Source organism: Trichophyton rubrum (assembly GCF_000151425.1).
Source record: "Trichophyton rubrum CBS 118892 genomic scaffold supercont2.2, whole genome shotgun sequence".
NCBI classification, from domain to species: Eukaryota; Fungi; Ascomycota; class Eurotiomycetes; order Onygenales; family Arthrodermataceae; genus Trichophyton; species Trichophyton rubrum.
The window spans coordinates 1,219,138-1,237,907 of NW_003456427.1; the positions used below are offsets into that span (position 1 = coordinate 1,219,138).

An 18,770-nucleotide genomic window follows, 5' to 3' on the forward strand; every position below is an offset into this window, starting at 1 on the left:
GCTTTGGCGCTCTCTAGACACTGTACAGCCTGGGGGAGACAGCATTCCTCGATGCAGTAGTAGAAGCTTGTCGAGATGAGAGCGGAAGGCGGTATGCCTAGGACGTTAACAATACTGGGGGTGGCGTATATGACGGCCGCAGAGCGGGTGAAACGGTTCAAGAACAATGCTGCGCGCGGCTCATGAGCAGCAAACGGCGATGAGCTGCTCGGGGGCGGCGAGGGCTTGAACTTCGTAGACATGCAGCTCAACATGTGGTAGCGAGGGTCGCGAGATGATGATGCAAACAATCGCCGCACAATAGGAGCATCAGCAGCGCGCACTGCATTAGACGATTAGCATGTTCTCAGCCATAGACAAAGGTATAGAAAAGGCTCACTCTGGCTTCGCTTCCCCCGGTGGTAGACGCTGGTGCTGGCAATCAGGACATCGCACACTATGGTAAAGACACACTCGCATGCAACCCAGTGGCCATGCTTGTGCCTGACTCGAAAATAGTTCAACCCCGCAGCCTTATCATGTCTAACAGAGCGCGAGTAGATCGTACGCGCCTGCGACAGCTCATCAGGGTGGAAGAACTCCCATATTGGCCTGTTGAGCACCTCTGGAGGCAGGTAGCCAAGGATATCTTCTATCGCACTAGAGACGTAGCGGGTGCGGGCATCAGGAGAGAGATCTGTCCCCTTTCGTTAGAACCATATCATGAACAGCAGAGAGGGAGGGGGCTGGGGATGTTGGTTCAAGAGCTGCAAAGGTACAATAAAAAAGGGGGGGAGGCAAAGGACTTAAGGAAATGATTCAACTTGCCATGGATAGTGATGAAGGTAAGTTCCATTTTTCGTCTCTTGCCGCGCGCTTCTCCCCTTCTTCGACCATGCCCCAGGAACAGAGGGAATATGGGGACGCCCGTTAAATAGACCTGAGATAAGACCGTCCGTCACGGAGTTGACAAGAGTTATATCACAGTCTTCCTCGTTAACGTCTCACAAACAACGTCACACAACGCATTGCCTCTCCTCAAGTGTGGCAGAGGAGAAGACGGCGGGCGGGAGCGTATTGGCCCGATCTGCACATCAAACGACTCTCGATACGGGCTTGACGCACTCTCGACTCAACTCGACGCTGGCCAGATCTGATCGTCGCCGCACCCGCTGGGGGATCCTACCTTTTTTCTTTGGTAACGAATGCGGAGAGAAGCACCAAAACTTGGACTGATTCGATTCTCAAGCTAGACCAGCGCGAAGGTCGGGCATGATGTTCTTTAAGCAAGCCGCAAACCAGCTCTCCCCGGATTTGACAACTCCTATTTACTCCTGAGAAGTCGGAAAATAAGAGCTCGCCACTGTTCGTATCGCAGGAGACTCATCGCATTGCCCTGGTCGTCATGATAGTTCTCAGTGCAACGCGATCGTCTGTTTGCTAGTGGTTGTTGTCCAGAAGATCCGGGCCAGCTTCATCTCACCCGCAGACGGCGGGCAGGGCAGAAAGAAAAGAAAAGAAAATGGGCAAAGGAACCTTGCCAACTGTGCCGCCTGCAACCCCCAGCCCTCTCTCTGCCTGGCTGGTCAAGACCTTCTGGGTTCATTAAAAAAAAATAATAGTCAAGCTCCTGTCCGCCGCCACCAGAAGTGACGGATGGACGTAAAACAAAAATATGGAGCAGTAAGGCGGCATTCCTGGGCTGAGAGGCTTTTGGACTCATTTCCTGTCTGGGAATTAGTGGCTGGTCGACCCCCGGCTCGGAAGTGGATGATTATTGACACTAGTAACTTACAACCACATATATCGTCCTGTCAAGGCCGACAAATATTTCATCACGCGGCGGGACGAACGAACGCCTGGTTGGCGAAGGAAGGGAGAGCGAACCATGGCTGACGTCTGCTGTTGTGTGTGGTTCGTATGTTCGTCTGTTGTTCGAATTATGGCTCGCTCTATCGTCCAGCATCGGGGGACTGAGTAAGGATCCATGTTTCAAAAAAGGGGCCCTGTTGTCCGCAACAACCCCATGCTCGCTGCAAAGGGCCACCAGCTTCTTGTCACGATCGTTTCCTTGGTGTTTGGAGTCTCGTAAAATGCTGTTGTTCTTGCAAAACGGAGCTGGAGCAGGAAGAAAATGGTGGAAAAAAGGTCTAGTAATATAAATATATTCCTAAAAATTGCTTGCCTTGTGATACCCTTATCAATGCCGAAATCAACCAATTATAGCCATACAAAACAAAATCTAAAACGATAGCAGGCGCCCAAATAACACCAGACTAGATACCAATTTCTCTCAATACTACTCCGGGTAAAGATGGCAACACGTAATACATGTCAAAAAGTCAGTCAAAGCCCGAACAAATTATCATAAACTCATTCTTTAGGGTTGTTTGGTAGATGGAAGTAAAATTGCAATAGAGATGGCAGACTATTGCCCACACCCAAAAAATAAATATTTAGGGACCGAGGTACCCACGTTTTAACCAGTTGCTGTTGGCCTGATGTGTGGCGTCAGCGTGGGAGTCGAGGTGCCGGCGGTCGGAGAAGTGCTGATGTCATTGCAGCCCCATAGAATGCCAGGAGTTTTGCAGGTAGATGTAGTGCTGGAGGTTGCAGAAGTTGATGCAGAAGTTGTAATCACATCATTACAACCCCATAAGATTCCAGGTGTCTTGCAGCTTGACGTAGTTCTTGCAGCTGCGGAAGATGATGTAGTTGTGCTGGTAACATCGTTACACCCCCATATAACACCCGGTGTTTTGCAAGTCGTGGTAGTCGATGAGGAGGAGGATGAAGATGAGGGGGGTTGGCTTGTCGACGTTGTGGTCGATGTTGTCGTTGGGTCGTTACACCCGAACCACCCTGGCGTTTCACAAGTAGTAGTGGTAGCAGAGGTTGACTTTGGAGTAGTTGTGAGAGGGTTGGAAGTAGTTCCCGGGGTTGTCGTTGTACTTGTCTCTGTGGTGCTTTTATCTTTGCACCAAAACCATCCCGGCGTCTTACACGTAGACGTGCTACTAGTCGAGGTCGAGGACGTCGAAGTGGAGGGGTGGTTAGTCTGACTAGTGGTATCATCAAGGCATCCCCACCAGCCAGGAGTCTTGCAGGTTTCGGTCCTCGTGGCGGTTGGGGTAGTGCTTGTCGTCTTTGTCGTGGTGTGTTCGCTGCCATTGCTCCGGAAGAACTTCCAGTTAGGACAGTCGACACATGCTTTATCCGGCTGGCATGACGGGACAGTCTTGTACTTTTTAAGTACATCATTGATCACATTGACAATTCTATGTGTACCGATAGCAACCCGCCAGCCAAAATCTTGGACTGTATCGTATACGCATCTCTTGCCGGTGAAACATACAGACTCCATTGCATAACCGCCTAGCGTGCAGATTGACGTTGCGCCGTTGCAGCTACCCATGTAGACGGGATCGGCAGTGTGACCAAAGTGAAAAGCACCCGAGTAGTCAGCATCTGGTGTATATGGATCACCTCCTGGAGGTACAGGAATGCCCAAGCGTGAAATTGGGAGTGCTTCAGGGACGGCCTCGAAAGTCACAGCAGGAAGTCCGTATGTTCTTCCGAGCATACTGGAGACTGCACCGCCAAGTGAATGGCCCGTTATCCAAACATTCGACATTGGATAAAGCTCAGTCACATTTGCAAAGAGGTCTAGAGCCGCCCTGTAGTACCGATTTTCGGACCTAAGTGACGAGGCTACGCAGGTGATGTTACACGTATAAGTTGTCGTATAACAGTCACAAACCTGTCGCCAAAAGTACTGTCCACCTTGCCCGCAGCAGCAGCTGAAAAAGAGATTGTCGTTAACCTTGTCATTGGTTGTAGTCTCTTCACCATCGAAGAGAGCGGCAGATGTCCCTTTCAGGGCGATGATGATGGTCGTGTTACCCTTATCGGCGTAAATATGGCCCCGGAGGCCATCGTTTTCCCACCCAAACCTATTAGAGTGTTTCCAAGGGGTATGTTCCAGGCTTAGCCATTGTGAAGTTCCAGGTTTTTGAATATATGCGTTGGCAGTCATCTTTGCCAGGCTAAGAATGGTCTGCCTATCAGTTATATCGGGGCCGGAAACATCGTCTATCGACCATTCCGGAGGAGGTATAAAGCTTGCAAGGCCTGGGTTTCGAGCCGCCTGAAGCCTACCTTCCACAACTTCTGGTCGTCGATCGGTAAGTCGCTGAATCTTCACCGGCTGTCCCGAGGCTTCGAAGGTCTTTGGCAGCTCGACCTTCTGGCCATCCTCTGACTCCATCCATAGATCTGCATCAGGCTCGACATCGAGGCGTTTATGTAACATAGGGTTCTCATAGGTTCCGTGATGAAATACATGCCGAAGTGACTATCCCGAGTGTCAGTGCTTTTCATCATCACCCCCCGGGGATCAAGGGAGTCACCTACAAACTGATGAGTAGTTCGGAGAGACTTGGGCTCTTCTCCAGCCTCCTCTGATGGCACAAGAGCTATCTGATCTGCTCCATACCAATCTTGAGGAGAAGCCGATACGTACGATGACGAAACGGCGAGTAGGGATAGTAGGATGTTGGTCGGCAACATCATGGTCGATAGCAGGTTCAACTAGACCTCTTTATCACGAGTCTAACATCATGCAGCTAGAACGGTACGCGACTATAGGTATCTGCTACCCATAATACTGACAAATATATATGGAGTCTAAGAATATAACACACGCCTTCTATGAAGACCTGGACGTTGATGGATGGACAGTCGTTGACGCTGGATGGAAGACTGAGCCTGGAGTGACGCCAGAAGCCCCGAGAAAAGGCCCCCGGATTCTGACTAAGCGGCCCACATGACGTCACGGATTATCTTATCTCCGACGATCCGCGCGGCTAGGATGAACCTTGTTCGGATGGTTGATATATCGAGCTGCAAGGTAGGGACGGGAATAATAGCTCGACGTCTGCCTGGCTCGAAGGGACGAAAAAGAAAAGGGGGACGACGGGCTGGCACTGACATCGATTCTAATGTGGACGGCGAAGGGGAAACGCCGGAGAGTGTTGTACAGCGTCAAGAGAGATCCCGTGAAGGCCCTACTTGACGCCCAAGTGTAACACTCAACAAGAACGGGAGCATCCGCGTGAAGGGACAACAGGACAGGGGGAGCTAAGTCACATATCATCTGAATAACCCATGGTTTGATGCCTGCTTTTTGGAGGCGAGGGAGCAGAGATGTCAGAAAAGAAAGATCACGCTTCCTCGTCGCAGATGCAGAAGCGTGGGGGTTCCAACTCTCTCAGCCGGCTTGAGAACAGCAGTCCTTTCTCACGAATAGATTCGACAGCTGAGGGCATGGGTGAAGCCATGCAGGTGGTGGCGGAGGACCCGTTGTCCTCACCTGGACACGGACTGGTGGAAGAGCCAGACGATGTTTTTAATAAGAAAGCTCCTGAGGTGTCTCAGGGGGAGGGCGAGGGTGCAGAACCAGCTGCCGGACAACCACCTGCTGAGCTTCCCGAGCAATTCGCAGAGCTCCCCATAGAGCTAGTTAGCCTGACGGATAGGTAAGTGCACGCAGGTTATTATCTTCTTTTTTGAATGCCGGTACTAATACTTTGCGTTTTAATCGTAGATTCATCGCTTCCCTCAGCGCGAAAACATTCAGTACACCTCCTTCAATAGATACGCTCTCGGGTTTATTCCAGGAATTCTACGTCCGAGCTGGATCTCATATCTCAACGCATGTTTCTACCCTAGCGTCCCGGCTGCACCGTAACAGCTCTGCGTCCTCTCTTCAGTCACAGGCGTCAAGATCTTCAAGGCGCCCTACGAGTTCCCATGGCACGCAAAAGGATACGCCTGAGCAACAAATGCTCACAGCTGAGGAAGTGGCAGAGAAACGCAAGGCCCGGAAGTTACTCCAGTTTAAACAGCATGCCCTTGAAGAGGCTGTTGAGCGGAGAGCATGCGAAACTATCTATGATAAGATCTGGCGGCACCGGAGCACGATCGACGATGTTCGAGATGAAAAGCTACGCTCGAAGACGGCTGCCTTGTTGGTAATGGGCATCGAACTGAAGGACCTTGGAGTAGACATATCCAAACAGGGAGCTGAAGAAACTGTTGATCCGAAGGAATGCGTTGCAGCGGCTCGTCAGTGTTTGATACGGATGAACGACGAGAGATACCCTCTTGGAAAGCTCCAACAGCTCGTAGCCGCTCACAAGGCAATCGTAGATGCGTTGACAAACATCCTCCCATCCTCATCATCTGCAGATGAGATTCTGCCTACCCTGATCTATACCCTTATCCTCTCGCCGCCAGAAGGAGTTAATATCATCAGCAATCTCAACTTCATCCAACGATTCCGGTCATCAAGCAAGATTGACGGTGAAACCGCATACTGTCTCACAAACCTGGAGGCAGCCATCGACTTCCTTGAGAACGTCGATTTGACCAATCTTCGTATGGAAGAAGGCAGGGCACCTATTGACCAGCCCGACCTTAACCTGCTACACCCTGCTCCCATGGATTCCAACTCAGATGAGGCTCTTGAGAAGAGCCCGTCCACGGTTTCAGGCGCCACTAGCACCGCGCCGTCCGCACGACCGACCCTACCCACCAACCCTTCTGCTCAGCAACGACTATCCGACCTCTTCCAGCCTCCAGCAAAGGCTCTCGGAGCAGCAAATGATATAGTACGAAATACTGCCGACCAGGGGCTAAAGAGCATAAGCAGCACCCTTGATAACAGCTTTGCGTTCCTGTTCGGGAGGCTGAAGGAAGTCCAGATATCCCAGGGCGATAACGCACGACCTGGTACGCCCATTGTGCCCAAGACACTCGACGATGCACGGAAACTGGTACAAGTGAAGTCCGGGACTGTTCCTCCCGACGAGGCCGTGAGTGAAGACGGGTCGAACATAGGTGATCGTACACCTACTCCGACACCATCCATTTCTTCCAGACAGCCACTTGACGACAGGCTGGCTGAGCTGGTCGGTGGGCGAAGACGACCCGGAACCACTAAACGAGACTCAAGCACCAATAGGTCTGATACGAATGCATCAGATGACACTGCTGCATCGTCTACCGCCACACCACCTACTATCTCGTCTAGTACCGGTAGCACGAACCAAGGGTTCGGTTCAGTTAGGGGGTTTGGAACCTCGCTGAACCCCCTCAGCCATTTCCCGAGTATGATACGTGGTTTGGCTCGGGCCCCTGATCCTGCAGCAGCGTCATCTAGCACCAGAGCCAAATCGCCAGGTCCTTCGCCCAGGACCAAAGGAGCCCCTGGAATCCAGAAATTCTTGGATATGGGAGATGCCTCGGAGTTGAAGGTAGGAGACATTCCCGAACTTCTAGAAGATTACAAACGACTTGCAGCGATGTTGAAAGCGCAACAGAATAATTAATCTATTACTTTACTATTTCATCTATTTCCCATAGCCTGGTTGGATTGGATACTTGTGGAGTTGATGTGTTTCGGAAACAAGAACTATGTCTTCTTGATTTTTGTATCTTTATCATGGGATCGGTAGGGTGGTTGGTATGTAGGGAGAATAAATTCCATATAACTTGCAAAAGAGATCGGTTCATTAGTATCGTCATTATGGTCGTAACTATCGTGTCCAAATTTGTATCAGAGGGGATGTGTCTGGCGACGTATTATTTCGGATTATATTTATCCTTCCAGATCCTGTAAATCAGTCAGTATCTCCTCTAGGTAGAACCAGAGCTGGAGGATGTCATACCAAGAGTTCCCCAGCGTCTTGTTCCCATTCTGTTCGGCCAGCCTGTAATACTTGGCTGCAGTAAACTATGTTCCCAGCATTAGTATCAACGTCTATCAAAACAGTACAGTACAACTGCGGCCTACCTTGTCTTTCTTCCCGCCAAACCCTTCGAGATAACACCATCCAGCCTCGTTCATGGCATCTGTATCTCCGAGGTTGGCAGCTGTTTCATAGTACTGCCTAGCAGCAGCGGGATCCTTGGCCACGCCCCATCCGTTGCGGTAGCAGTTTGCCAATTCATAGATAGCAAGCACCAGTTCACCCTTTGCCGCACCGCCTTTCACCATGCCGGCGCGAAGGGCTTCTTCTTCAATAGAGGCTGAATTTGATGCTGCGGCGCTAAGATATTGGACTGCCATTTCGGTGTTGGGTTGACAACCCCATCCGTGTCTAATTATGGTCAGCTGAAGTCTATATATCTAAGGCAGAAGCGGGAAGAACTGACCGTAAAGCCAGGCCGAAGAGAACTTGACTCAAGGCGTTATTCTGTCCTTGGGGATCCGCCAGCTTTCCAAAGATGTGCGTTGACTTTTCTAGATCTGAAGGGGGTTAGCAGTGCAATAGAATAGGCGGACAGTAAAAGAGATGATGTTGCTTACCCCCAGCTTCATGCAGCCGTATAGCTTCCTGTATAGTTTCCTACAGGCCGTCAGCTTTGCCCTCTCCCAGCAAAGAAGTAAGAATGAAACGTACATCTCCCTCTGGATCGTTCACTTTGCCAACACTCGAGCTTCGCGATCTGTTGCCCTGCTGCACTCCCAGCGAAGGGGCAGAGGAATGCGACCCGCCCTGCACCAGGATCGTCGCCCGCTTCTCCCACTGGGCCTCTCTCTCCTCCTCGTCCACGGTATCCCCCACCTCAGGCAAGTTATCCGGTATATTGACGGACGAGGAGCTGCCGGACCTTGACCGACGGCCGATATGCAGTCGTGGAAAGCGGCTTTCCCGCGGCGAGTGAGAGTCCTGGCTGCTGCGCCCGCTGTCGATGGACCGGCGGAAGAAGCCAAAGGACTTGCGCGGGGATGTCCCGGGGCTTTCTACCGTCTGGAAGGGGGGTGCATCGATTGTCTCTTCAGTGTAGGTGTCTGAGCGGATGATGCGAAACTCGGGCGCTTCGGAGGTCTGAGTCTGAGGGTGGTTCATGTCGGCGGCGTCCTTGTCAGACTTCTTGTGAAGCCGTATCAGCGGCATGTTTTCCCAATGTAGGTTGACGGAGTATCCGCGATGACGTCTGTACTGCTGGTTAACTATAAGGGGAGGTTATCTGGGGAATCATGGGGAGTTTATAGAGCAAAGAGAAAGACACAACAAGAGCTCTAGGCGCTTCTTCATGGTGATATGGTGTATTTATATATGCTCCGTGAAGGAAGGGTGGTTTTAGAATGCCCAGGGCGCGTAAGCCCTCCCCCCTAAGCCGCCGCAGCCCAAGCAACATCGCAGGGGAAACATGCCAGGGCCAATTAAAATCAAACATTCTACGGTGGGGACGAGGCGCAGGGACATTAGCAGCCTTCATATATCCTCCCCCTAAACCAGGCTCTATCTATCAAGCATCGGCATAGCTATGAATCTCCAACGGGACAGTGGAAAAGATTGGGCCTCTGGCTGACGGCTGGGAGTGCTATTCACTGCACGTCTAGTTCGGTTGTCGATGTGATAGTGGCTTGAAGCTGGCTGCGGGCGGTTATCAAATCGTAAATAGTACTCCGTAGCAGCCCCGGTTTGCTGTTGGCCCAGCGATTGAGTTCGCGGTTGATCTTCGTTTTTCCGACCCAGCTTCGACGTCAACCTGACTCCGTCCCCGGTTTGCTTGTCTCGACTGCAGCTGTCGATACCCTGGCTGTCAAAATATGCCACTGTCGGTATATATTGACCTGATGAGATGTTATATCGTATCGTATCCCTGTAACTACCAAATACCAACGTCAGCCATGTCGTCTCCAGGAGGTTCTACCAAGGGCAGCAGAATATACCACCTTCATACCCATCTCTGCCTTTTAGAGTAGATTAAGAAGATCTACCATGTCCAATCTTGTATAGCATGGTGTCACTCTATACCTTGCCCTGCCAATCTTCCAGCCGTGACTCCATGATGATGCCGTATCTCATGTCACCGAAGACTCAAGAGTAATGCCCTGCCTGATAATGAATATCAGCAACTGCATAGACTGAGTTCTCTCTCTCTCTCTCTCTCTCTCCTGTCTTTTACTGTCCATGACTAAGACTGTCCTGTCTTTCACTGTCGTCGACGATGAGCAGAGAAGAGAGTGAAGCCTGACTCGTCCCCTTTAGGCAGGTGGGCTGTCTATAAATTCTTCTTCTTCTTCTTCTTCTTCTTCTCTTCTTCTTCTTCTTTTGTTTTCTTTCTTCATCATCACCATCTTCTCTTCTTGTTGTCAACTTCAACTTCATCTTCAACTTCAAGTGATATCAACAACTCTCTAGGGCTTGACAGACCACGTGCTTCTCCCTTCTCTGGCTGCTATAAAAGCTGCTTCTCACTGCCCCAACTCTTCTTGAAAGCTCCTTGCACTCTCTGTCCTCTGGGAGAGTGCCCTCACGTTTGCTTGGGCTGGTCAGTCTTGTCTCTCACAGATGCTGCTCTCATCAGGATAGCTTCAGGATACCACTATGATATCATCTACTAACACTGTCCGTAGCTGTGCTGCTGTCTCTCTGGCTACTGGAGGCTCACTGTCCAGTCAACCAGCTTTTTACCACAGAGAACAGCCTCAAGGCCATCATATCCGGGTAATCCTTCAGCTTGCCTGCTACTCTTATCTTCCTCAAGCTGGTAAGTATCCTCTTCTATAGTCTAGGAGCTTGTACTAACGCGTATGCAGCCGGTCATATACTCGGCAAAGGATATCAGCTCTCAACAAGGATAGAAGCCGTTCTACGCGTAAAAGGTAAGAGAGACGCGTCTTTGAAGTCGATATCTCCCTAGCTAACACCAACTGCAGGAAACAGTGAACTTCTACTGAACAACCTCTGCAAAGATGCGTTCAAGCAAGAAAAGCTCTCCTTCAGACAGAGCCAGACGCGAGGTCGAGTCTGAAGCCTTCCGTGCTCGTCTGCAGTCAGTCCAGGCTCTGGAAGGTGCATACCCAGAGTTTGAAGAGATTGTTCACCATAACCTCGAGCACAAGTACGATGTGGTCGTCGAGCTCCTCCCCCAAGCACCGGCGTGTGGAAAGTCCGTCGATCTAGTCAAGCGCAAAAAGGACGGCTACGTCTGTGTTCGCAAGTGTTTCTATGTCTGGGGGAAGGCGAAGCCCTGGCGATGGCTCAGGGAGGTCAAAGTCGTGCGTGTCATGGATCATCCTAACGTCGAAAAGTACCTCGAAGCATCCATCAGCCCGCACAAGGGCGAACTCTTCCTCGAGTACTGTGACCTTGGCAACCTGGCCTACTTCAAACAGTGGATGGCCTCTGCTGGAAAACCGATCCCCGAGGCGTTCCTCTGGCATGTCTTTCGTCAACTCATCCGTGCTCTCGCCTACATGCACACTGGACTCCGCAACGATAGGGAGATCGTCAACGACAACGTTCCAGACAAGAGAAACTGGAACCCAATCCTGCATCGTGACATCAAACTGGAAAACGTCTTCATCAAATCATTGGACATTGCTGGAGAATACCCCCTCATCAGACTAGGTGACTTTGGACTCAGTGTCTCCAAGAAAGACCTGAAGCTCCCGTTTGCTCCATACGGCTCTGAAGGTTGGATGGCCCCTGAATTCCCAAACTGCAGCCCCCGAAGTGACGTCTTCTCTGCTACTACCGTCATTCAATGTCTCTCCATGGTCAACTGGACTGGTGCAAACCCCTACGGTGGTGTCGATGATGCCTACAGTGATGATCTGCAGGAATGTGTTCTTACCGGGATGACTCCCGCCAAAGCAGACCGCCCTCGCATCCGCGAGCTGGCCCGTCTTGTCTATCCCGTCCCTGTCCTGCCGTTTGAAGGCCTCCCAGATGAGGCATTCGTCCGCCGCCTCCCGCCCAGGGAGGAGCGGGCGATTACCCCATCCCAGATCTTCCGCCCGTACCGTTGACCCCGTTCGCCTTCCCCCAGAAGTCAGAGAGAGAGGCTGCTCAGCCACCTGAGCAGCGTGAGCACCAACAGAGGAAGAAGAAAAAGTAGAAAACACCAAAAAAAAATTATATGAAGATTATGTCTATATTTTATGTGAGCATTTTATTCCTGTATTTTACTTTTGCATTTTGTTTTATCTTTTTTATACCCGATTTCAAGCAGGATGAAGCATGTATTTTAGCTATATCTTAATCTATATATATTACCCAATTTGATATTGTTACCACCCAAGCTACAAGGAAGGTATAACTGAATAAGAATGTATAACTTTGTTATAATATACTGGCACAGAATTGCGACTCTTCTATTTGATTTTATACACTAGATTGACAAATGATACTGCCGACAACTAGGCCTAAGCGGGGAGAAAAGTAACCATCTACTGAGCCTTGGAGGCAACAATTCCTATAGCATATAGCATTAGTAGATAGTTCACAGACTACAATATAAAGAACTTACTCTCAACGTCAGCAACAGACTGCTGCAGAACTTGCTGCAACATCTTGGGGTTCTGCAACTCCTTCTGGATCTTGGCAATGACGGACTCGGCCAACTCGCGCTGCTCACGCTGCTTGACCTGGCTCTCGTAGGAAACCCAGGACTCAAGGACCTTCTTGGCCTCGGCGGCAAGCGCAGTTCGCTGCTCCAGCTCGAAAGCCTGAGCCTCCAAGCGAGCAGACTCCTATCAAAACAACATCAGTCATCAACATATAAAAAAATCCCCACCACTTCCATCAAAAAAACCCAGTAAAAACCATCAGTGCTTGATCCAATCGTACCTTAGAGACTTCGAAAAGCTGCTTGGTGACATCAACGACACCACTCAAGGGCTTGACGTTTTCGATCCTCTGCTTAACGGCATTGGTATGGTCCGCACGAGCAGAGTTCAAAATATCCTTCTGCTTCTGGATCTGAGCAGCCGCCCACTCCTTGTATCCGGGCCCACCAAGCTTGAACGCAGCGTAAAACACACTGAGCAAACAGAACGCAACGACCGACTCCTCGTTCAGGATATACAGCTCGTTGCTGATGGCGGCAATCGACAGACCCGCGGCTCCGGAGAGAATAGCCGTCTTGGAAACAAGCGAGTTGCCGGGCAATGCATCCACGATCGACTGGGCCTTGTTCTTGGGGTCCTCGGAGGGGACATTCGAGGCGTATCGCGCCGGAGTGACGCTGGTCAGGGCTGGGACAGATCGTGGAAGAACCGATGGACGGATACGGGCGGCGCCTTGGGTTGGACGGTGGATTAGTGGTTGTGCGAGGGTCAATGGCACCCGAGAGTGTGGCGGGTGCACTTACCGATGGCGCTCTTAGCCAACCGTGACGCCATTGTAGTTGTACGTTTGAGGGTGGTTGATGCGGTGATGCAGAGGTTGGAGAGCCTGTGATGGGACGAAGATGAGGTTTTGATTGCCAGTTTGAAGTTGAAGTTCGGGTGATTCAGGACGCTAGCCGGAAATGGACTAGTGTGAAAAAGCGACATAAAAAGATTAAACTGCGATAAGGCAGGAAAAAGTTGCTGAAGGGTAGATATATATATATATTTTTTTTTTTTTTTTGAATAAGGGTGTTGGGCTGGACTACCATGGCGTCAGCGGTTAATGGGGAGCTGAAAAGCTCAAAGAAGAGGAAGAAGAGCGATTCAGAGTCTGCTCGTCGGTCGATGAAGCGGAGAGCGGTCGAGGGAGGGAACGGGAAGGATAAGTTGGAGATCGAACACATACAAGAGCTCGAGGACCAGATTGCTGAATCCCGGAAATATTACAACAATATCGTCACTTTGCTCTCGAAACTTGACGATGCAAGCACGGATAAGGCTGGAAGGAAGGCTCTTGCGGTTTCTCTTTGTCGGGTCTTTTGCCGGTTGCTGGCTGGTGGGCAATTGAACCCTCCAAAGAGCGCAGCCGAGAATGAGACTATACTAGTCGCATGGTTGAAGGAGAGATATCAGGAATACAAGACAGCTTTGGTTGGGATCTTGCGGGATGGAGAGCCGTCTCAGCAGGTATATTTACACATTGCATTGCATGTTTGCTTATTTTACTAACATGCTACATATTTTGGTAGACTACCGCTCTAAGCTTGTGCATGCAATTGATCAAAGAACAAGTCGCCCATTATACCGGATCAGACATCAATGTATGGTCCAGTGGCTACTTCAACGATATCCTGGCTGCCGTGGTCCAGCCAGGAAATGACAAACTCAGGGCGCACTTCATGGACAGCTTTTTCCAAAAGTATCACGATATCACAGTCTACACCGTCCTCCGCCTTGCGTACGTTTTTTCCTACCAACTCACAACCATCAATTATATGCAACTAACACCTACAAAAACAGAACCTACCTATCCGAACAGAGAGACGCAGAAACACTCGACAGCATAGTCGACCTGCTCTCCAACATCGGCGAGCCAACCGATCTCCACGCCCGTTTCGAAACCACCTACACCGACACCTCGAAAATTAGCCCAAAGAACAAAGGCCCCTTCACTTCCGAGAATTCCTTCAAGATCCGCGTACAAACAGCCTGGCTCGCTGTACTACGTAACCAAATGACCAAATCGCAACGCAAACACCTCCTCCGCATAATGTCGCATGTCGTCGTACCCTGGTTCGCAAAACCAGAGCTCCTAATGGACTTTCTAACAGACTGCTACAACGAAGGCGGGTCAACTTCCTTGCTCTCGCTATCGGGGCTCTTCTACCTCATCCAGGAGAAGAACCTAGACTACCCACAGTTCTACACGAAGCTATACTCCCTACTAGACAGGGATGTGCTGCACTCCAAACATAGGTCTCGTTTCTTTAGGTTGATGGATACTTTCCTTGCTTCTTCGCATCTTCCCGCCACGCTTGTAGCGAGCTTTATCAAGCGGCTTTCGCGATTGGCGCTTAATGCGCCGCCTGCTGCGATCGTGGCGATTGTGCCCTGGATATATAACATGCTCAAATCCCATCCAACATGCACGTTTATGATTCATCGGGATTTGAAGAAGCATGATCCATCGCTGTATGAGGAGATAGAAAAAGAGGGTATGGATGATCCGTTTGATGCATGTGAGCCCAATCCAACGCTCACAAACGCTATTGAGAGCAGTTTATGGGAGATTGAGACTTTGCAATCTCATTACCACCCGAATACCGCGGCTTTGGCCAGGATTATATCCGAGCAATTCACTAAGCAGCATTATAACGTTGAGGACTTTCTAGATCTTTCTTATCAGGCTCTGCTAGGTACGGAGTTGGGGAAGGAGGAAAAGGCATTTAAAAAGGCTCCTGTGGTGGAGTTTCAGATCCCGAAGAGAATATTTACCGATCGCGGACTAGAAGGAAGAGAAGAGGATACGGAGCCTGGACATATGCTCCGAGAGTTGTGGGACTTTTAGTTAGAAATGATAAACAATCATTCAATGCCATTTTGATTCTATTACCGACACGTATGTGGGTCAAGACAAAAAGAGCGTGTGTGACTATTGCATGATAACATTTACAAGGCATTGTAGTGAAAAGTTGACAACATAATGCCGAAAGGCTAACAGAAATCCAGCCCTTGAAACGAATGCTCATATTGTTGTAAAAGCGAGCAAATATCCCAAGGTGCCTTGGGCCACTCACACCATTCCCTCGGCGTTGTTCATGGCAAAAGTTTCTGCTTGTGTAGCATAAAGCGCCCACTGGCTCCTTGAATTGTCCACTGCAATAATCTGCCTTAGACTGTCAGGAAGAGTAGCCATGTTCAAAAGTCCCATCTGCTGTCGGAGGCGCTCCTCGATAGTCTCTTCATTTTCTTCCATTTGGTCCTCGCGTTCCTCACGTTCCTCACATTCCTCTTCCTCGGGGTTAGGGTGGTAATGGCCTGATGGATTCAGGCCATAGACCTGCTTCTTTAACCGATCAAACATCTTGTCCTGTATATCCACGGGTGTAGACTCGATGTCACATCTAAGCCATTCCATGAGCTGATTGGCCCGCACCCGCCTTTCACTGACGATCCGATGAATACGGCACCTCATACTTGCCATCAAGTCTCGTACTTCATCCTGGTGAGAGGCGGTCGTGATGCACGCGTCAATCTCATTGATGATCTGGTAGACATCCTGGGCGGCCTCCCTGAAGATACGGTTGATTTCCGGACAGGCCAGTTCGATCTTTTGGCAGAGAGGACGGGCAAAGTCCGGTTTGTAAGTATTTGTCCAGTATTCGACCCATCTCTGCAGCCCCTTCCGAGAGCCGCTCATGCGTCTTAACTCAAGCTCGGCCAGGGTGGTACGGTATATCAGAAGTACTTCCTTGGCCTCTTTACGAGTCTCAAGGATGTCAGAAATTGAGTCCGGGGGCGCGCCAGGTTGGAACGACTGAAGCGAGACTGGGGAGTCAGAAGCGCTGAACGATGAAGTACTTGAAACATCGGGTACAGCGGTAAAATAGCCATTTTGCAGCTCCTTGTAATATGGGGAAGATTGTAAGCTGCAGTATCCCGAATCGGTACTCATCTTCAACGGGAAATGGTACAGATAAATGTAACGACTGTAGTGTCAGAAACGAGTGACCTGACGGGTATAATAAAATCTTGAAGAGATAGAAGCGAATGTACTGCTTGGTATGATAACGAGAGTTGTGTTGATTAAGAGAGAGAGAGAGTGAGTGAACAAGAAGCCTTTGTGAAGAATAAATATTATCCCACGGGTTGCTGTATGGGAGAAGCAGCAACCACTCTCGGCTTCTTGCCTCCTTCCTCCCTATGGTCAGGCTACTCTCATAGAGTAAACCGAATGAAGCTCCCATCATCAGGTAGAGCTGGGTATAAGCCTGTTTGGCACGAACAAATGGAATTAATCGGTGCAATGCTTGACATATGGCCGTCATATCTAATAGCACCTTGTTAGCATCGTATAAACCTGGATCAGATTTCATGTTACTCAATATAGTCAGATTATAGTCTCACGCAAAACCGGCTCCAGCCCAGCAGCTTTAGTCCCCTAGCTCTGCACTCGTCGCACCCTCCCACATTCTCTGCTCGCTTGATATTCTCGCCGTGTGTGTCTTTTTATGTTTCCAGCTTCGGCCTCGTCGAAGTCGCGATATTTCCGAACAAGGCAAGTCTTGGCATGGTTCAGTTGGTTTTTCATCCTCGCTCTTTTCTGCTCTTGGCGTTTCCTTATGCAATAAAATTACATAACCTAATTACATAATCCAGATATCTCGAACTTACCCCTTTTTGTTTCTTTTCTTCTCCATAAAAATACAAACATCAACGTCAGACGTTGAGATCTCAACTCCGCTGGATGGAGCATTAATACTCTGTACTGCCCAAGTTATATTGATATATGCAGAGGTCTTGAGACGAGGTCTCACTGCTAGGACGGTATAATATACATTAAAATGAGTCAAACGCGACGGATCGCCGCAACCGGTCTATAAATATATGGATTATGCGTTGGTTTCTTACACCAGGCAGTACAGGCATCCCAAGAGGGACGGCCTAGCGTGAATGCACGCAGCAGCGGCAACAAAGCCAGAATAGTGTGCGTACGGAGTACTTACTCTGTACATGGCACGTAACCTCGACTAGCCAGCGGAAAAATGACTTCAACGAGTGTCCCCATGTCATGGCTTCCCGGCGGTGGCGAACGCGGAGCCGTGTCTGAACGACGGGCTGGGTATCGAACTCGTCCGGCCTGACATGGGAAGAGGAAGCAAGCGGAGGACCAAGCATAAGTATGCACTCTTAACTCTGTCGAACGAGAACGGCCAGCGGAGCAGAGCTGGCAGGTACCAAGCAGGTACCCGGCAATATCAACCTATCTTATTCTGCATACGTACTCCGTCCCTCTCACTGCAGAAGCTAATTGCTGGTGGCAGCTCCGCTTGACTTCACCGTCAATCTCTTCTCTTTATCCGTATTCCTCTCTTTTTGTTGCGCCAACCAGCTCACATATGTACGCCGCAATGCCAACAGTAATCTGCCAACAACGTTCTGAGCTCCTATCCAGCTGACCAAACAAAGGCTGTTTGGGGAGAAGAAGGGGGGAAGGAAGAAGAAAACAAGAACGAGAAAAGGAAAAATAAAATTAAGAAGAAGCAAATATACACAAGAACCCGTCCTGGAGCTTAGCATTGGATGGCTATTAATCCACTCAAGGGAGGACAAGAACCAGGCTCGCAGGCTCACAGGCTCACAGACAGGGCAGGGAGGACAGCGTTGCAGAAGGGGCATGCGCCGGCCCACAAATAAAAACGCTGTATTGGGCTGGTTGGAGGTGCTGGACGTGGGGAAGGGCTTTTCGAGGCGCGAGGAACGCTGCTGGTTGGATATAATAGGCCTTTTTTGATGGGGACAGGGATAAGGGCCGAGAGCCACGGACATGGATAGGGACCTGGATCAGACGACTGTTTACTGTCTTCACCGTCGGCCCTGCCAGGCACTACTCCTCTCTTCTCTGATGCCCCGTACAGACTCCCACAAGGACGAACGGGTAATGAGATCAAGATGGGACCGGTTCCATCCGCCCCCCGTGCTTCTCTCGTTCTCGCGAGTAACAAAGGAGCCGTCTCTGGAGGCACAGAAGAGAAAACGGAAGAAGCAGAGAAACTGGAGGAAAAAAAAAAAAAAAAAAAAAACAAGAAGAAAAAGAAAAGAAACCCAATTGCTATAGACCGGGGGGTCAGCAGCATCTGGGCCTAAAGGGGCAAGGTTCGCTAGTCCACTTAGCTTCTTCCATCCGCCAAAAGCAAACCTCGACAGCGAGAGCAGGTGGAAGCAAAAAGGATAGAGGCAAGACGGGAATCCTTTTTCTTCTCTCTCCTTTCCACCTCCTGCTCGACTTTTTCTTCCCTCCTTCCCTCTTTTCTCTCTCATCTCGTTTTAATTAATCGGCTCACTGTCGCTGCTATGTCATTCTCTACAGCAACAGAAA

The 18,770-nt window shown here is 50.0% G+C and overlaps 8 protein-coding genes across 12 annotated transcripts; 3 read left to right on the plus strand and 5 right to left on the minus strand.

Moving 5' to 3' along the window:
• Positions 1-225: 225 nt before the first annotated feature.
• Positions 226-1,555, plus strand: TERG_11790 (uncharacterized protein). Its single transcript, XM_047750848.1, has one exon. The coding sequence runs from the start codon at positions 474-476 to the stop codon at positions 795-797; it is 324 nt and encodes a 107-aa protein (XP_047605550.1). The 5' UTR covers positions 226-473; the 3' UTR covers positions 798-1,555.
• A 268-nt stretch (positions 1,556-1,823) lies between these two features.
• Positions 1,824-4,828, minus strand: TERG_02016 (uncharacterized protein). The gene is made up of 2 exons (XM_003237245.2): positions 4,393-4,828; positions 1,824-4,333 (listed from the first exon to the last, which is right to left on the minus strand). The coding sequence occupies exons 1-2, from the start codon at positions 4,549-4,551 to the stop codon at positions 2,459-2,461; spliced, it is 2,034 nt and encodes a 677-aa protein (XP_003237293.1). The 5' UTR covers positions 4,552-4,828; the 3' UTR covers positions 1,824-2,458.
• A 1,758-nt stretch (positions 4,829-6,586) lies between these two features.
• Positions 6,587-7,306, minus strand: TERG_11791 (uncharacterized protein; the record flags this gene model as incomplete). Its single annotated transcript, XM_047750849.1, has 1 exon — positions 6,587-7,306. One exon carries the CDS (start codon positions 7,304-7,306, stop codon positions 6,587-6,589), a length of 720 nt encoding a protein of 239 aa, XP_047605551.1.
• A 333-nt stretch (positions 7,307-7,639) lies between these two features.
• On the minus strand, positions 7,640-8,942 carry TERG_02018 (uncharacterized protein; the record flags this gene model as incomplete). The annotated part of the gene is made up of 5 exons (XM_003237247.1): positions 7,640-7,774; positions 7,835-8,141; positions 8,197-8,290; positions 8,351-8,390; positions 8,445-8,942. The coding sequence occupies 5 exons, from the start codon at positions 8,940-8,942 to the stop codon at positions 7,640-7,642; spliced, it is 1,074 nt and encodes a 357-aa protein (XP_003237295.1).
• A 1,140-nt stretch (positions 8,943-10,082) lies between these two features.
• TERG_02019 (NEK protein kinase) lies at positions 10,083-11,809 on the plus strand (the record flags this gene model as incomplete). Its single annotated transcript, XM_003237248.2, has 1 exon — positions 10,083-11,809. Exon 1 carries the CDS (start codon positions 10,751-10,753, stop codon positions 11,807-11,809), a length of 1,059 nt encoding a protein of 352 aa, XP_003237296.1. The 5' UTR covers positions 10,083-10,750.
• Positions 11,810-12,046: 237 nt separating this feature from the next.
• TERG_02020 (ATP synthase subunit 4, mitochondrial) lies at positions 12,047-13,386 on the minus strand. 4 transcript variants are annotated; one of them, XM_047747848.1, is made up of 4 exons: positions 13,153-13,386; positions 12,630-13,081; positions 12,310-12,532; positions 12,047-12,255 (listed from the first exon to the last, which is right to left on the minus strand). In XM_047747848.1, the coding sequence occupies exons 1-4, from the start codon at positions 13,334-13,336 to the stop codon at positions 12,230-12,232; spliced, it is 885 nt and encodes a 294-aa protein (XP_047603814.1). In that variant the 5' UTR covers positions 13,337-13,386; the 3' UTR covers positions 12,047-12,229. The 4 variants fall into 4 exon arrangements, with proteins under 4 accessions (XP_047603814.1, XP_047605552.1, XP_047605554.1 ...); XM_047749359.1 differs by having other exon boundaries at positions 12,047-12,532; XM_047749361.1 differs by having other exon boundaries at positions 12,310-13,081.
• Positions 13,387-13,396: 10 nt separating this feature from the next.
• Positions 13,397-15,975, plus strand: TERG_02021 (uncharacterized protein). Of its 2 annotated transcripts, XM_003237250.2 has the most exons (3): positions 13,397-13,858; positions 13,921-14,129; positions 14,192-15,975. In XM_003237250.2, exons 1-3 carry the CDS (start codon positions 13,439-13,441, stop codon positions 15,237-15,239), a joined length of 1,677 nt encoding a protein of 558 aa, XP_003237298.1. In that variant the 5' UTR covers positions 13,397-13,438; the 3' UTR covers positions 15,240-15,975. The 2 variants fall into 2 exon arrangements, with proteins under 2 accessions (XP_003237298.1, XP_047605555.1); XM_047749362.1 differs by having other exon boundaries at positions 13,921-15,975.
• On the minus strand, positions 15,465-17,982 carry TERG_02022 (uncharacterized protein; the record flags this gene model as incomplete). The annotated part of the gene is made up of 1 exon (XM_003237251.2): positions 15,465-17,982. Exon 1 carries the CDS (start codon positions 16,344-16,346, stop codon positions 15,465-15,467), a length of 882 nt encoding a protein of 293 aa, XP_003237299.1. The 5' UTR covers positions 16,347-17,982.
• Between the last annotated feature and the right edge of the window lie 788 nt (positions 17,983-18,770).

Excerpts from the sequence above, each read along its gene's own strand:
- TERG_02020 (XM_047747848.1), bottom strand. The coding sequence starts at position 13,336 with ATGTCGCTTTTTCACACTAGTCCATTTCCGGCTAGCGTCCTGAATCAC. Across the intron at positions 12,533-12,629 it reads AGCTTTTCGAAGTCTCTAAG|GAGTCTGCTCGCTTGGAGGC; the intron begins GTACGATTGGAT and ends TTGTTTTGATAG. Across the intron at positions 12,256-12,309 it reads GTCTGTTGCTGACGTTGAGA|GAATTGTTGCCTCCAAGGCT; the intron begins GTAAGTTCTTTA and ends TATATGCTATAG.
- TERG_11790 (XM_047750848.1), top strand. The coding sequence starts at position 474 with ATGCTTGTGCCTGACTCGAAAATAGTTCAACCCCGCAGCCTTATCATG.
- TERG_02016 (XM_003237245.2), bottom strand. The coding sequence starts at position 4,551 with ATGATGTTGCCGACCAACATCCTACTATCCCTACTCGCCGTTTCGTCA. Across the intron at positions 4,334-4,392 it reads TCCGAACTACTCATCAGTTT|TCACTTCGGCATGTATTTCA; the intron begins GTAGGTGACTCC and ends CACTCGGGATAG.
- TERG_02021 (XM_003237250.2), top strand. The coding sequence starts at position 13,439 with ATGGCGTCAGCGGTTAATGGGGAGCTGAAAAGCTCAAAGAAGAGGAAG. Across the intron at positions 13,859-13,920 it reads ATGGAGAGCCGTCTCAGCAG|ACTACCGCTCTAAGCTTGTG; the intron begins GTATATTTACAC and ends ATATTTTGGTAG. Across the intron at positions 14,130-14,191 it reads TACACCGTCCTCCGCCTTGC|AACCTACCTATCCGAACAGA; the intron begins GTACGTTTTTTC and ends CTACAAAAACAG.